The sequence below is a fragment of the Anser anser genome, assembly GCF_964211835.1.
Source record: "Anser anser genome assembly, chromosome: 3".
Lineage (NCBI taxonomy): Eukaryota > Metazoa > Chordata > Aves > Anseriformes > Anatidae > Anser > Anser anser.
The window spans coordinates 88,379,824-88,397,467 of NC_139722.1; the positions used below are offsets into that span (position 1 = coordinate 88,379,824).

Genomic DNA, 17,644 nt, shown 5'->3' on the forward strand with positions numbered 1-17,644 from the left:
GGACTCTAAAAGTATTGAGAAATACCAGGCAGCTACAGGAGTGTTTCAGTGCTGGAAACAGGAAGAATGTCTTCTGCATCATCGTGATTCAAGGTGGCTAAGTGACCTGGAAACATAACTGTGAATCTGACAACACCTTGTGTCCACAACTTTCTGAAATCTTTGTTTTACTAAGGTAGATTGTCGTTTGCTTCCTGTAGAACCAAAGGACTGCAGAGTTTCTACAGGCTGTTTGGAAGTGGTGCTAGGCACCAGCCTCAGGAAGGTCTATTTGGCAGGAGTGCCAGTTTCCAAAAGTTCAGTGGAACAAGTTCTTCAGGGCTGCTGAAGATGTGTAATTCACAAACCAGTTAACGCTACAGAATTAGATGTGATTCATGGTTTTCAATATACATGCTTTTATCAGAGTGGTCCTGAGGTGGTGCAGATTTATCTTGCTTATATTTCTACCATGACAAATTATCTCAGCAGATTGTTTGCAAGATGTATATTTTCTAGTATGTGTATAAGGTCATTTGATTTGGTTGTGCTTCAAAATATATTAGCCAATACAGAAAACAGATTGTTTACAGAATTTGTGTAGTTTACAATATTTGTGTAGCTTCTGGTAGTAGGTTGTCAGTGTCAATTGTCTGATTTGAAAATGTGTATTTAGATTTGGTTTATAATTAAGCCCAAAATTTAGCTGTATCAAGGATGTATTTTAGTTGTGTATAATTTTCTTTAAACGTTAAAACAACAGCAGTTTGAAATCTTGTTTTTAAATTTCCAAAAATCCTACAACAGGACTCATCCTTGTAGATGGAAATTCTGTGCTTAGATTTTATTTTTAGTTAAGCTAACAAATCCAGATATACCAGATGCTAGTTAAAAATGATACTCAAAACTGATGAGGTTGTAATTTGAATTGCACTTCTGAATTGCTTCATAACAATTTCCATAAATGCTTGTTTTTTAATTTTATTTTTTTCCCAGGAAATACGAGAGCATAAATAGTATGCCATAACCCCCTTTGAAAAAATGTATTGGGTAGTTTTAGGTATTTTTAGTCTAGTTTCACGCTTCTAGATTACCGTGGGTCTGTAGCAACTTTTAACAAACTCATACATATATGTATGGATGGTATTGTTTAATTAACATATTTTATTTTTAATTGTGCATGTAGTTCACTAACTAAATAGTTTTTTTTCCAGATACAGTCTGCTTTTTCTGGCTTGCTGAGCAGTCACTGGGTGTTTAAAGATAATTTAAATTAGTTTGATGTATTTAGGAGTTCAAGCATGTATTTCTTTGAAGTTATTAATAAGGAAAGAGAAAAAGAACTCTAGCAGACATTTCAATACTGAAGCACATAAATTAAAAGAATGTGAAGGGAAACTGCTAAACGGAGCCCCAAGGAAGTAATTTCAAACACCTTATAACCTGCCTTTTTACAGTTTAGACTTGTTGGAATGACAGTATTCAGCTTACATTTAAAAAAAAATACTTATGCAACAGAGGGGGGGAAAAAGTTTAAGTACTGTGAAATGTGGTTTGCCTTATTCCTCTGTATAACATAACCTGTAAGTCAAACTTTAGCGCCCCAGAATGTATGCAGAAATAAGGCCTGGGAGCCAAAATTAAGGACTGGGATGGGATTGGAAAGAAGGCATGGACAACAACTGCAGATTTGCAAAAATTCACACTGAAAAATATTTCTTATAACTTGTAGTTCTAGGGAAAGCAAAATTTTAAATGTAGAGAGAAAGAAGCAAAGTGAATTTTTGAGGAGAAATCGGAGACATCCTTAAAAACCAGAGGAATGCCTCACAGACTTCAAATTTACCTACTGCAAATAGGAAAACAAGCTATTCCTAGACCTCTGGAATGCAGTCTGGGCTTTTGGTCACAGTATTTTTTTTATTTTTTTTAAGTAGGCAAAGTGGTTTGGAATAGGAGATCAAGTTCTTCCAGACACTGTTGGTTCAGCCGTATGTCAGAAATTCTTCATAGCTGCTTTCTTGCAAGCTGAACTGAACTGTAGCTGGGCTTCTTATTTATAATAAGGAATTAGATCATTTTCACATACTTCATCCGTGTTGATCATGGGCTGAAGTGAGGGATCTAGTGTTAAGTTTGTTTGCATTTCACTGCATTCCAGGGAGACAAATGTGAGTTTCAGGGACTAAAATGAGGAACCAAGAGGAATCTCTACTTTGTGTTTGAAGACTGGCTAAAGGCAGCCGAACATAGCATAGATTTTAAGTCTAAAGATGCAAAGTTGCATTTGACAACTAGCAAAGTCCTGGGATGAAATCACAGCCAGCAATGAAGTAAATGAGTTCTGCTGTTGACTTTAGTGGAATCAGGATTTTATACGAGTGTCTGGGCAACAGACTATTTTAAAAACAGTTTAACTGTTTCATATTCCTTTACATGTGTATAGACCACTGTACAGTCTTAAAACCTTTCACTGTTAAATACTTTGCAATATCGTACTGAGTTGTGATGTAGGTCATTGCTTTACAGATACAGAAGTGGAGATGAGAAAAAATGCATACCTGTCCTAACCTTTTTATCCGAGCTTCTGTCTCTGGTGTAAACTGCATTTCACGGGTAGTGAGATCACTATTGAAATTGAGATATGAGACAGTTAAGTTTTCATCACTGACCTCAGTGCACAAGATAAGCTTACCTTCTACCGAATTATTTTAGAAATAAGAACAATGCATGATTATATTGTTAATTGTAACATTTATTTATTGGATTCATGACCAGTGTAACAATGAGTCACCGTCCAGTTGAAATCTATGGTCAACTTTAGCCATATAATTTTTGCTAAAAATCATGAGCCTTTCTCAGAAATATTGCTGTCTTTGTATTATTTGGGTTTGCTTTCTGAAACAAATTTAACACTGTTCTCAAGCAAACAATTTTTTCTAGTATAAAATTAAGCAAGTAAATGAGAAAAAGACAGTCTATATTTAAATAAAGATTGTTTTCATATTTATTTACTTGCCTATTTATTTACTATTTACTTACATTATGAAATGTAGATCTATATAGTTAATGTTGATGTACTAAACTTTTTTCTTCCTTTAATATCTGAAGTTAAAAGGCATATATTGTGCATTTCCTGGTTCTGGAATGATAATCCAATAGAAATAGTCTTTAAGTGCTGCTCCTGCTAAGCCTCAAAGTAATTAGCTATGTAGGTAAAATCAGCTATATCTGGTCTTCATTATTAAATAAGCTGATAATAGATATTTGGTAGATTTTGATAGATATTTTGGTGGATTTTAATTATTTGGTTTGGTATTTCTAGTAGAAAAATCAGCATGCCTTATTTATACTTCTTAAACTGTTGTCAAAGTTCTTTGTCAAGATTCTTTCTGCAGAGGAATTTTCCAGGTCGTGACAGTGAATAAATCTTTATTAGTTCCTGTAGCTTTAGTCGGATAGTGCTGCTTTAGTTGGTTCTTTAGCTCTGCTCAAGTGACATTTCTGTATCAGGGATCATGTACCAACACAAACAAGATTAAAGCTACCTATTATTTGTCTTTTAAAGACACAATACCATGTAGTATCAAGCACAATTTCCCCAAATGTTATTCATCTGAAAATCCACGATAACGAAAACAGTTATACTGCATAACATGCATGCACTTCTACCAAACAAAGTTATATGACAATGTAAAGAAATAACTAAAATTCATTAATAACTTTTGGAAATTGCTGTCATCTTGTCTTGCATGAGTTTACGACCTTGATTGCTTAGAAAATGTATTTGTGTGATTTTTGTACTCAAACTATTTGTAGATGTCACAAATTTTTGGAAGCTACATATCCATAGAGTTAGACTTCCCAGTGATTGTAACTGCTTGCTGTTGTCTCCCCTTTCCCTGGTTCTTACTGCAAATAGAAACATTCCATTTTTGTGATGAGTTTAAACAAAGATAATCTTTGTTACTCAATTTTGTGGTATAAAAAAAATACACGGTCTGAGTTGTTTATCTAGTTCAGCTAAGAAAGTAGTTGTACATTTTGAAAGTTTAGATGTTAAAAATGTTCTTGGCCTAATATAAATGTTACTTTTACCTCCAAAGCTTTTCATCACTTATCTTTTCACAATCAGGACATATACTTTTTTTTCTTCCTTCCTTTCCAGACTTCCCAGATGTGGCTAGCAGCATGCTGTTGTTGCATCACTTGACTTGAGGTGGCCACTCTGGAGGAGAATTTGTACAAAGATTTTGATTCTGCTCTTCCCCCTCCTCCCTTCTCCCCGCCGTCGGCCTCTCCGTCTTTAGGATTGCTAAATTCTGTGGCATAATTTAGTAAGAGCAGTCCCTGGGGAACTGCAGGGAGTGTATCCTCTAGCCAGTACAGTCTGTCAGAGCTTCTTGCTGCTGATATAATATGCCAAAAAGAGCTTCTGCTGAGAAATACACATACTGAAGCTGGAGTCTGGATTTAATCTTGAAATTTTCTAAGCTTGCCTGCCATAAAGTACTATGCATTTTTTACTCTTTTTTTCCTTGTCAACTTAGAAAGCCTTCAGTAAATGTGGTTCAGATGGTTGTCGCACAATAACATCTCACTGTTCAAACACATGAAGGCAGAGTTTATTCTCATATAATGAGCACATCGCGCTTTCTGTGTATAACACTTGAGAAAAGTCAGTGTCTTACTACATCTGCTAGTAGTTGCATACATCTGAAGTCAATGTGCCTTACAGAGGGATAAAATGCTCTGACTTGCACATTTGTTGGCACATCCTTACAAGGAGAAAATTAAGGGTTATTTACATTGTTTATTATTTAGGAAACTCATTTCCTTAAGCATAGGAATTTCTGTGTTTTTTTCTGCAATCTTTTCATAATAAAATTCTAGCTGTGCTCATCATCCATTTATATTTGTTTCATCCTCAGAAGCAATTGTGATCTGTGTCTTGTGAGAGTTCTTTCCACAAACTGTGCAGTATGTCAATGAAATTCCTTTTTAGTCTTGTTTATTGCATTTTATTTGGAATTAAGGGTTATTTTACATCTTTATCATACCTTCTGTGAGGAATTTTATCTGTAACCGAACAGTCAGAGTCTGGCTTTCCTCTGCATGGGTTCTTCATTGCCTTTGTTTTAACTTTATTGGTGTAGATGCCTTTGAAGTCCTTTCTTGTTATTTTCTCTCAGCCCTTTATATATAGTAATGTTTTGAGTTTTATCTTTTCATCCAGTTTTGTACACTGGAAACTTTCACCACACTGATGCTGGAGACTCTTGGTTGGTTGCAATCAATGTAAGTGTCAGTAAAGCACGACAAGTTTTCATCATTTCTTATGATTGTGGTTCTGATTTTCTTGATCACCAGTGCTCAATTTCATCTACAGTCCATGTACCCAGACTGAGTACTTCTCTGTTCCTGTTTAACTACTAGTAATTGCCTTGTCTTTTGTGCATTTTTCTATTTGTACACAAGTCTAATTTATAAACAGGTAATAAACCTATAAAATATTCTCTTTTCTGACCTATTCTGAGAAGCTGTGCTTACACCTGTGAGATCATACTTCTGAAATAGTTTCCTTAACATAAGCTGTAGTGACAAAACTTTGATAGCACATCTGTATCTACACAAAATCCTGATAGTATAGTTACTTGCTCATTGCATTATTTTTTCATAATCATGACTCAAACTATCAGAATTTCAAGAGTAGACAAAGTTTTTTCATTATTGGCGTATTTACTTTTATGTAGTTCTTGTATTCCTATATGACAGATTTCTGCTTAATTCAGACAAGGCCATAAGCATATTCTCAGAATCAATTTCTCTTGCTTAAATGAATGTTATATGTAAGACCAAATTAGATTTGAGGATTTTCTGAAGTACTGTAACAAAACTTCATATACTTCTAAATGACTTATTTAACTGAAGTGGGGTGATACCAAACCATGTATGTGGTGGTAGACTTCAAAAGGGCATACCATAATGTATATCCAAGAAAAAAATGTGCATCTGTTCTGTCCCATCTTTTTGCCCATTTTAAGCTTGCAACGCTGTTTTATAATTTGGTGTTTCTTACTAGCCTCTTGTAAAATAAGTCTTTTAAGTCTTTTCAAATTTCAAGTAAATTATATCAACCAACTGAGCTCTTTGTCTGCTGTTTTGTTTAATATGCTAAAGAATTTGAGTAGATTAGCGATGCATGGTTTTCCTTTGCAGCAGCTGTGCTCATTTGCCTTTATCGTATAACATCCATCGTGGGAGTTTGCATTTCTATTTTTAATTGTCATTTCAGCATACTTTTCTAATATTAAAGTCTGTCTGATGGGTGGGTAGATTAGAAATTGTCACTAATTAATGCATCTTTCTCAGGGTAAATTTTTTTATTACCTATAATGTCAGCATAACATTCAATAACGTGCCACTAACACTATGATAACAAAAGCAATTTTCCAATAGAAAATGAAATGTGGATCAGGGAAAAGATATCATACATTCATTTAACTGAAGATTGTGTATTGAATTTGCAGCAAAGAAGCTCTCAATCTGGTTAAGTATGTTTGCCATTAACTACTGAACTTCATATTGAATCACTATTGCAACATAGCATTGAAGGTCAAATTTTTAATGCAGGTATTTGTGCAAATGCAAATCAATACAAATCCTTTAAAATCTGAATTAATAATGAGATTGATACCCTCCCAGATAACCAAAAAAAACACTCACGAAACATCTTATGTGAATGTAGTATCATCAAACTTAATGCCCTGGGGGAAGTAAGTAAATAAATCAACCAGAACAAGTCAGCAAGACACCTCAGTGGTGTTTTTTTTCCTTTTTTTTTTGTCGTCTTGGATTTTGCTGGTAAGAGATGCCTGGCAGGATGAATATATATGTATGGCTGAGAACCTGTATAAAATCACTTGGATATTGAAATAATCCATACAGAATCATGAAGAGTTTCACTGGTTACATGTTTGTGAATGTATGCATAAGACAATGAGTCATTCATAGCTTCTAGTTCACCATTTTGGTATGTGAAGAGGGAAGTTTGCAAGTTGTTAGCGTGAGACCATGTATTCACGTCTATTTCTTGTTTATCTTTGTATCATAACTGATTTTTCTGAACTTTGCACATACTGTTACCTCATGCATTGATTTCCTTTGAGGGTAGTTAATACTCTATGAAGATTTTGTAGATTTGCCAGAGTTGTGTCTTGATGACACTTTGGGAAGGAGGTAGACCAAACTTTCCGTGCTCATTCTGATGAAAAGATCTAGTAGGCAAACTTCTTTTTCTCCAATGATAAATTTAACATCTATATAATTTAATGCCTTTTCAGAAGGATTGTTCTCCAAGTTTAATATTTGCTTTTATTTTTGTGAGAACTGTTACCTGCTGTTGCATAACCTGTTTGCAAGAATGGTAGCTTCCATTGTGTTGTGTGAATATGCATATCTATTCTTATTTTATATATGAATATTCAACCAACATTTCTTTTGCTTTAAGACCTTTTTCTGATTTTTGACATTTAGGAAATCATTGCTTATGATTCTGGAAAACTCAGTATACTACCTCTGTTTAGAAACCTGGAGGAATGTTTGTAAATCTACATGTTTCAGTTTATCGTGTTGTGTGCAGAAGACATAATGAATCAATGGAGTCATAATTTCCTAGCTTAGTTTGAAAACAGTTAGGTCATAGAGCTTTCGTTTGGCTATTACACCAGTTCATGCTAACAAAAGGGTTCTAACGTATGAGCAATTCAGGTGAGTCTCCAAATACAGGGCTAGCTTTATTAGTCAACACTTAAGAGTAGGTAATCCCTGTAAGAGTCTTCAACAAGGATTTGACTGCTGAAGTTACGTTTAACTAAGTTGAGCAAAGCTTGTAGTTATGGATGAAAATTCATGTTTTACAATGTTTGTGTGGGAATTTTAAAATAATTGTGATTCCATGCTTACCTCTCTTGGTGTAGATGAAGTGTCTTTATTAATCTCTAGTAAGATTTGTGGTATCGTTGTGTTCAAATAAAATCTAGTATGTGATGTAAATAACACCTTAGCCTATTTAGTCGAGGGGGGGGAGCATCCAACCAACCAGAAACTATAAATAACTTGAAGGTGTTGTTTGAAAACAAGTTAAACAAGTTGGTCATATCCAAACAATGATCTCTGCAAATTTTAGCCTGGGGAGAACTTTATTACAAAGACATAAAGCTAAGGCAGGTTTATAACGAAAATGCAAATGTAACCCAAGTTATTCTTGGACAGGTAGTTTTCAGTGCCAGCTTTTCAATGTTCAGCCTATATTTTATTGACAAGATTTTGATTATGCATTAAAATACATTTTTGTACATAAAATCAACTTTTGCAGAATCTTTGAGATGGTGAGAAGAAAAAGCTTGAACACTTCCTCTCTTTCATCTTTTGTGACTGGTAGTACATTGTGAAATAAGCCACACTTGATTAATGTTGGGTATGATAATGTAAAGGACTTTGAAGAAATCCCATATGTTCATCATCAACTGGGAAGTTAAACTTTTTCTTGCATCTTTAAAAAAGGAAAAAAAAAAATCAGACAAGAAACCTAAGGAGGAAACAGCTGGCAAAGGTCAGGCTGAACTAGCAACTGAATTTTAATAATTTACGGAGCAGGGGGGATTTTGTTTTATTTTCATGCCTTTTAAACTGTCCTGCATATTTTCTTTATTATCTCATAATTTTAGAAAATGCTAGGTTTTCTTCTCCATTTGGCTGTTCATTCTGAATTTGAGAAGAGGTAGAGAAGAAGGAATTTCTAGGTTTGTGTAAAAACAGTATGCTAGCAATTCAGATTTTTTTTTTTAAGTATTGCTAGCTAGGAGCCAGGAAGGGAGCATCAGACTTACAGTAAATAAAATGAAGAAAGCAGCCTGAGACAGGCTTGTCTTATTTAGTCTAGACAGTACTTTTCATGCCAAACGTTGCTGGTCTCATTTCTGCTTGCCAGCGTTACTCTGATACATAGCATTCCTGGTCTGCTTGTATCAACCAGAGAGCTTTCTTTTTGCATGATGGCTAGTTGCAAAAGTTTGTTCTCCTTTTGCAGTGCTGTTACTAGTGTCTGTAATTTTGTTTGTTGAAAATGTGATTAGACATTTATCTGCCTTTTGTATACTTCAGCTATGGAAAGTTTTTGTTAAGTTTATTGAAGTTAAAGTCAGTTTGGACCATCAAATTACAAACTACCAGATAATTTAGTGACACAAGCCTATGTAATACAAAAATCTTGTTTAGTTTTGGCTGTTTTGTGCAAAATGTAAAGATTAGAGCTAACCATTGCATCTTTTTAATCTGTGTAACACAGGGAACATTAGTACTACTTCAGTATTTTGTATTGCAACGACCAGGGGCTCAAATTAGTTGTGTAGTATTCAAGTGTGCAGTAAGCAACATGGTAAAGCTGGGAAGTATTAAAATATATTTGCTTGTGGTGGTGGTGTTAATAGACGAGAGCTATTTCTCACTTAACATTAAGTGTATTATCTCTAAGTCGATGAGTATGCCTTTCATTTCTCTGTTTTAAATTATAAAAGTCTAGTGGGGAGTGTCTGTGACCTACTTTGAATATCCTCTTGTTGGTTGTAGTAACGTAGAACCACCTATTCCTGGTGGCCTTGAACCTGGAGGAGTTGTAAAGAAATCCTTCTATCGTGCTACTTTTTCTTTAATTTGGAGTATTCAAATAATGGCACAGGTAGTGCCTGGCATTGCTATTTAATGAGCATAGCAGCAGGCTTGGATTTTGCTTTGGACCAGGGGTTCCTGGTGCAGCAGATGTGAGCATGGATACAGTGCCTGGGCCCCCACACAAAGACAGGACCCCTGTGAGGGGCTCAGGCAGAGCTCCAGAACTTGGCAGAGGCTACCCTTTGGGAAAGGGAAAGAAGTGTTTGTACTTGAGGCTGGGAGGAGGGTTATTTGGCAAGCTGGCACCAATGGTCATGGCACCAAATGCTTCTTCAGAGGGTTGTAGTAGAGCTGCTAAGATCTTTTCTGTAATAGGTGTTGGGGTGATATTTGTTACCAAACTAGGCCTAAAATGTTTCCTTGTGGCATCTTATATTTGTATTAATCTTTTTCAGTGTTAACATTACGTGCCTTCTCTGTGAACCAGCAAATCTCTCCTCTGTCTTCTGAAGTCAATTAGAAGGGATAGTTCTGAAGGCTTCTTTCACAGGGATCGATACAAGGAAAAACATGCTCTCACTGTGTTCCTGAGCCCACCAGAAATATACTGTCTTACTTAGAAGTTCTGCAACACTGAAGGATCCCCTCTGTGCTGGTCTAAGAAGAAAACTGGTTTCTCCACTAGCATCTGTACCCAAGCCGTTGATACCAGAGCTATGTGCTTGGTCTCATATGGCTCTCATGATGTAGTTGAAAAATAGTGTCCTTGATTCTAGGGGAAGATGCAGCATCACAGTTAGCTATGCAATGTTCTTTTCGTTATAAACTTAACATCTTTAGGAACTAGGTCATGTTGAGAAGAATTTGAATATCAAAAGAGCAGTCAGGACAGAGGGATCTCATAAATGCTTTGATGTTTGACCCCATCAATCTTCTACTGGAATTGCACTTGAGCAAAACTAGTTGAGATGGTCAGATGACTGGCAAAAACATGCTGCCAGTTAGCTTGCATGTATACTAGTAGTGGATGCCCAAGACTGAGTTGTTTTTAAACATGTGGAGTACTTTTATGCATACCTGAAGTCAAGATCCTTGCTAGTTATACACCAAGAAGATCAAAACTGAGAGAAAATGTTCAAGGGTCTAGACAACTCTTAACTTAAGTGAGATGAAAACTTGGCATCATCTTCTGCTTTTCAGTTTTATGCTGCAAACTGTTGTAAGCATGCACCTTAATATATGAGTAGGGGTTTTACTCCTTGCTGAAACTAAGAGTACCAACTCACACATGAGGCAAAGGCATTTCCTTTAAAGAACAAGAGTTTCTGGAGCAGGGATTACAGCTTTCTTATGTATTTCTAAGTAAACCACTCTTGCAGAGCAAAGCATACTCTTCTACTGCCTTAGTATTAATTAGCTAATAATTAATATAAGCTAAATCAAGAAAGAAAATTGCAATACCTAGGAAGGAAGGATGAGGCAACATTTTTAGATTCTGACAGTAGATCTCAACCTCTGGTCTGTGGCATTCCTTTGGTATGGTGTGTGGGCTCTTTTTTTTAGTTCAAGTGTCACGATGGACTCTGTAGGTTGATAGGATTGGGCTACAGTGTGGCTGTATATGTGATAAAAGGTGATATTTTTCATGTTATAGCCTTAACAAGGCTATAGACAAGCAGGCATTCAAATGGCAGTGTCTGTGTACAGTCAAGCAAGGAACATCATACAACATAAAACACATATAAGTAACTTTTAACAGGTTGCTGTAATGTGGACTTTTGTACTATGTTGACTTTTGCTGTCAAGGGGTGCTTGCACATCCCATCGGAAAGATTCAGCGTAAGCCCTCTTATGTTTGGGTACAGAACTAGATGTCCTTATACGCAGGCCTCAAACTAGATCTGTAGAGACACCAGGTTGTACAGGAAGGATTGTAGTGACTCTTCAAGGAAATTCAAGTTATTAGGTAAACAGTATTGAAGGTGGTGTCTTCAGCTTTCTCTCTAGCTGAGGTATTCTTGCTGAGAGTGTCAGCTTGTTTTAAGTTCTGAGCCTGACCTCCAACATCGCTGATGCCTCTCTTTGATCTGGTATGTAGGAAGCCTAAAGACAACACTGAAAGTATTCTGTCTTAATTTGGGAACGGACTTTTACTGAATATAATGAGACTGTGTAAGTACTGTATTAAAAAAAATTTGGTTTGGAGATAGTCTGAGGATTTCATGTTTCTGTTGCATGTGAGCGTCATAGAATTTCTGTACAAACAAATGCACTTTTCTAAAACTGATCCAACTTAATAAGAGTCTGAGTAGGACAAAACCCTATTGTCTGTTCTAACCACAAATTCACTGGCTACAGCAGTTACTAAGCATCCTCAAATAACATAACTAAGGAATCAGGCTTTGCTTTGGAGATAGGGTCTGGCTCCGGCTCCAGATGTAGGAAAACAATACTGTTTCAGCTGAGCAAGAAGACAGATGACTACTTCTTTAGTCTCATCACTGTGGGGAAGTGCTGCCCAGCATCTTCTATGATTTAGGGCCCATGCCTTATTCTGAGGACAGCTATTTGCTCTACAGAGCTCTGACTTTTTGAGGGATCTGTTAAAAAGCCTGTAATTTTCCCATGTTTCCACTTCTGCTGACCAAACATACTACAGACCTTCAGTTGAGAAGAGCATGAGGGATCATGACATCCAACTCCTTGTGCCTTCAGTTCAGCAAAGGACAGTGTAATCCTAAATAGCCACTGCTACTAGGTTAGTGATTGATAATATTATCTTGAGGAATGCGTATCTCTGCAGTGTGATCTACACTAGCTACAACTTCTTGATGACTTGCTCTCACTTAATTTGTTAATTGAAGACCTGTTATGACTACTTGCTCGGCGGTGGCACCATGCAACCCAGTGCCCCAAAATAGCTTGTGGTTTCATTGTCTGTGACTAACAACTATGTGATTTGCTCCCTTGCTTGTTCATTGTTGGGTGGTACTGTGGAGGATGGGAAAGACAGCTTTTAGGTTAGAAAAGAAATGGTTCCTACTTCTAGTAGTATATGGGTAAATAATATTGGTTTTGGGGAATAGGAGGGGGGAATTCCTACTGAAAGTTGGCAAGGTCTTGTGCAGTGAGAAGCTAACAACAAAAATAAGGAACTGGTAATGTCAATGAATCAGTGAGCTTGAAGGAATAATCTTCTTTGACAAGAAGGGGAAAGAGTTTTGCTGTAAAGGGAAGTCATGTGGTTGTGGGACATCTGTCAGATGTTCAATAGTGCAGGCAAGGAGAAAGTGGATGGGGGAAGTAAAGTTGAGGTGGGAAACAGGGATGGACCTTCTGATGAGATGGGGAAAAGACTGAAGAAGGGGAGGAGTAGCAGTGTTCTTATGGCTAGCTGGGTATGCTGGGGAACGGAACAAGGTTTCTGGGAACAGAGGGAAAGCCATCTGGGCATAGGTTTTACTTTCTGTATTTAGTGTAAAATAATTTGAAAAAATCTGTAGGAAACGGGTTTAAATGCACTGCTTCTTTTCTGACCAGTCTGGAAGGCTATGCATCTAACAAAGCTGAGCTCCAACTCATGATTTTGAGGAGGGCTTTCTCCTATTCCTCCCTGTTTTCTGAGCTGGTACTGCTTATCAGAAAAGAGTTATCATAATCCCTGTAGTCTGTATTGGGTTGTTAAGTGTTTGTTGAGCTGCCACAACAACGAAAATGCTAAATGCATGGAAAAATCACATGCTTAATCTGAAACTAGTAAACTTTCTAAATCATCTTTTGAAAACTTGGAGTACAGATGAGTGTCTTTATTTTTTACCAGTTTTTTTGAAGTCTAATTTATTAATTCTTACATCATTCTGTCTCTTTCATTTTTTTCCTAAAACAGGATGATACCCCTTTCATCTCAGACGTTGATGATGAATCTTCATCATGGCCAAACACAGGAATATGTAATCAAACCCAAATATTATCCAGTAAAAAAAGTGATTTCAGGAGAGCAATCCACTGAGGGCTCATTACCACTGAGACTGGGCCAGGATCAACTTGCATCACCTTTTCAATGTGAGTACAACTGCAGGAAGCGTACTGTAAGCTTTTTTTTTTTAAGATCTTGAAAACTTCTGTTCATCTGAATTGCAGTAACACTTCAAAAAAAATGTCTAAATAATTAAACAATATAATTCTCAGATTAGCAAATACGCTAACATTCTGTATCCTGTTGAGACGCAAAACAGATTTCCTGTATGGAAAAAAAAAAAAGCAACCTGATTCACTGCTGGACTGTCATAAAGCTATTTCTAGATGATAGCTTTTCCTTCAGATAAAAGACGCTTTGTGAACACTTGTTGAAGTAGGCATAGTTGAGAGTGTATTCCGCTTAAGGTGACAGCTTCCCTTACTTCAGTATGATGGATACCCTTCTAGGAAAGCTGGAGTCCAGGACTGTGGTCTTACTGGCGACTATTTTTCTCTGTATTTAATTTATTACGTGTTTATGAACTTCTGCACAGTATGGAGGCTGCACTAGCATTTCTGCTTCATATTTATTAAAAAAAAGGATTGTGAAGGTGCACAGCTTGTGGCCTTGGCTCATGCTCCATTGTATGGGGAGTTTGAGGACAAGTTTTGGCTTAAAAGATGAAGAGCTTGATGAATTATGGGTTAGGTATTACAGAGCGTCTGCTGGCTTGATTTGGAGAAAAGTTCCTGCACTAAAATAATGGGCTGATTAAGATGGAGAGCTAAGGTACTCACAATCTCCTGACAGACTTCTGCTACAGCACAGAATCCTCATGCTCCACTGAGGATTTAGGGAAGAGGGTTTTCTTTTAAATTCGTAAATACAGTTTCCTTTTGTAAGTTTGCATCTCTGTATTGCACATCTTTAAATATAAATGAACAGACCATAAATGTAACCCTCTGCTTGCTTTTCTGAAACAGTAAATGCGTTGATGTACTCATGTACCCAAGAAGAATCTTGGCCATAATGGGAAGAACAGTGGGCAGCCTTGGGCCTTTAGATTAACCTTTTCAGAGCAGTGAAGTATCATACTTGCAAAGCCTGACATCCTTTTCTCAGAACCTTCAGAGAGATGTTTAATTGTATTGTCAACATCAACCAACAGTTCCTTTTGTCAAGAAGGTGACATTGCTTTTCTTCCAGCCAGCTGTAATTTTCCAAATAAGATATTAGTGGCCACTAGTATTGGATTGTGTCCTATTCTGACTCTTGCTAGCCAGTAAGCGTATAAATTCCAGGCTGCGTAGTTCTCCAAGTACTTGGAGTGACTGCTGCTGGTTGGACTCTGGTCAAAAAAAAAAAAGTCTTGCTTTTGCCCTTGTCCTTTCAGGCTGTTTGACTGAGTCAATTTATCCTAGATATAGTCAGTGTTACTTGCAAGTACCAAACTGCCTCTAGCAAATGAGTTGTGTAAGACTTACCTTCTATGATAAAATAAGGAAATAACTATGTGCAGCTATGTGATGGAGGAGCCAGTCAGGAGCTTCTAGCTTATTGGACCTCCTCTGTTAATTTCAGTACTCAGAGGGACATGACTGGGAGAAGGACAGCCAAGAGCCAAAGACAGTATTTGTTATAAAATCCTAATAAACCCCTCTGTGAGTGGCGGGTTAGTAAAATATTCTACCTTTATTGAAAAGGCTATGATTCTTAAACACCCAAGGGATAGGTAATTAAACAGATTTTGTGGCCTGATAAGATCAGTCACAACTTAAATGTTGCTTTGGAGATAAAATGCAGGATTAAGTCTAAGGCTATTGTTGTGGTGGTGAAATTTCTGATAATGGGCTTTTGAGCAGTCCCAAAAAGGTGACTTAACCAGATTTGCTTCTCACTTCTACATTTGTAAGTTGGGAGTTGGTTAACTGCAACTTCTGACAAAATGGCTTAGATATCTGCTAGTACAGAGAGCAGTTTGATCTTTGTGTTGTTAGAATTTAAGCCTGTATTTACTTTTTTTTTTTCAGGGAAGAGATGAAATAGCCAGATAATCACTCTTGAATGATGTCACCAAGTCTTTAATTGATATCTATAAATTAAATAGCATGCAAAACAAGTGATTCGGTTATTTTTCACCATTTCTAAGCATTTTATTTTGAAATATTAACACAGTGACATCTGCTCAAGGTGCACTCCATAGAACGTATCTATTTTTTCTATCTGTAGCTTCAGTTGATGTTGATTTTTCCGAACCTCTGCAGGTGATATTAATCGTGTAACCTGAAATGGATAGACTTGAAACTGGAACAAGTCTTAGTCCTGAAATGCCTTTAGAGATTGGTGTGTTCTGGTGGAGGGGGATGAGGTGTAGGCTAATGGTGCTTTGGGAGCAAAACTGCCAAATGTGAGCCAGGTGCTTCTGGGCATTTTCTGATTCACAGACTGGCAGTCATGTTTGAATTACCTATGACAGTGTTGCCAGACCACCATTTGGAGATACTATAGAGAAAGCATTAAAAACTAGTCATATTTAAGTATTTTTCAATTTAAATTCATTGAGGTTCGTCCTGGAACATTTACTTTGCTGTATTTCAACAGTTTCATATTTCTGATGCGCAATATAGTAGACTTAAAAAAGACAGCAGAATGGTCTGTTCTTTTGTGTCATTTAAACTGAATTCTACTGTAAAATGATGCATCATATCAATGGAGCTTGAAAATTCAGTAAACCATCGGAGCTGCAATAAGTCAAATATGATAAAACAGCCATAAATATGATAGGATATAATTTTAAAAATGATATTATAATTTTAAATATATTATAATTTTAAAACACTTTAGGTCTGAAATACGGATATGAACTATAATTTGCCTGAACATTTGAAACCTTAGGATTAAAATTCATCTATGATTCCAACAGTAGCAACGACATCAGCACAGAAACTTTAGATGTAAATTCTGTTTGCAACCTAGTAGCCTGTAAACCAACAGGAAGATGATACTTTGAGTAAATCAGGTACATCTACTTCAGACGCTGTTAAAGGCACTGTTAAATAATAACCACCAGTCAGCTTGAGCAGAGCATAGATCCTATAAATATTAGTGCTGGTCTCCCTGGCTTTATAAATGTAGTTTAAAAAAAAAAATCAGTTAAAGAAATTGTGTTGTTTCTAACAGTCTAAAGCGTATAAATGTATGATTATAAGCAAATTCTAAATGAAACGTGCAATTTCTGAATTTCTTAACACAGTTGTGAGAACTGTTTATTAGACTAGTAAGACAATAGGCCACTCACAGCTTCACTCTGTCCACTTCTGGTGTTAAATATTTTTTAAATATTTTTCCCAGGAAAGTTATGTTATATACTCTTCTCTTAAATTTGAATATTTTATTATTGTCAAGTTCTTATTATTTAAGAGTATGAATAAAAATAAGGTAAGTATCTTGGGAATACAATGTTAGGTTTTCACTCACTGAGTTATTCTTCATTTGAAATACTTTTTTAAAACTTATTTTAATACAGGGTGAGGTAGAATTAGTTGAGGAAGGCTGTTGAGAATTCCAAAAACATTGTCTATTACTACTTCGGGAAGAAATCTGTTTTGAACCATTCATTCCAAATAGAGAATACACATTTTTTCTACATTGGGAATATGAATAGTGACAAAGCCAAATTTGATTGTCTTTTTTAATGCATTTTGAAAAGTACAGTGAGCCTGTATGGAGGAGATTTTCAACTTAGGTGTAAATTTGGATGTTTATAAAGGATTGTAACTGAGGAGCTTCTGCTTTTGTTAGAGTATCCAAAAAAAAACAAACAAAAAAAACAAACAAACAAAAAAAAAACGGAGACTGTCAGAGTAGTGTTAAGCCACCTATATATATATTTTCCTTCTGCCAAAATCAGTTCATGTTTTCTGGGTAAGGCTGGTGCATATACATATTCCTGCTCTGAAGAAGACTGCCGAATCCCATACAACCCATGGTTATTCCTCAAAGGATTTTGAAAGAGCTATATGATGTGATTGCGAA

The 17,644-nt window shown here is 36.2% G+C and overlaps 1 protein-coding gene across 9 annotated transcripts in view; it reads left to right on the top strand.

Annotated features, from left to right (window-relative positions):
- Positions 1-17,644, top strand: part of LTBP1 (latent transforming growth factor beta binding protein 1) — a 203,685-nt gene that overhangs the window by 39,072 nt on the left and 146,969 nt on the right. For all 9 annotated transcript variants that reach the window (XM_083829061.1, XM_083829066.1, XM_083829065.1 and 6 more), the window contains exon 4: positions 13,538-13,713. In XM_083829061.1, coding sequence (XP_083685187.1) covers positions 13,538-13,713 — 176 coding nt within the window. The remainder of the gene's footprint in view (positions 1-13,537; positions 13,714-17,644) is intronic.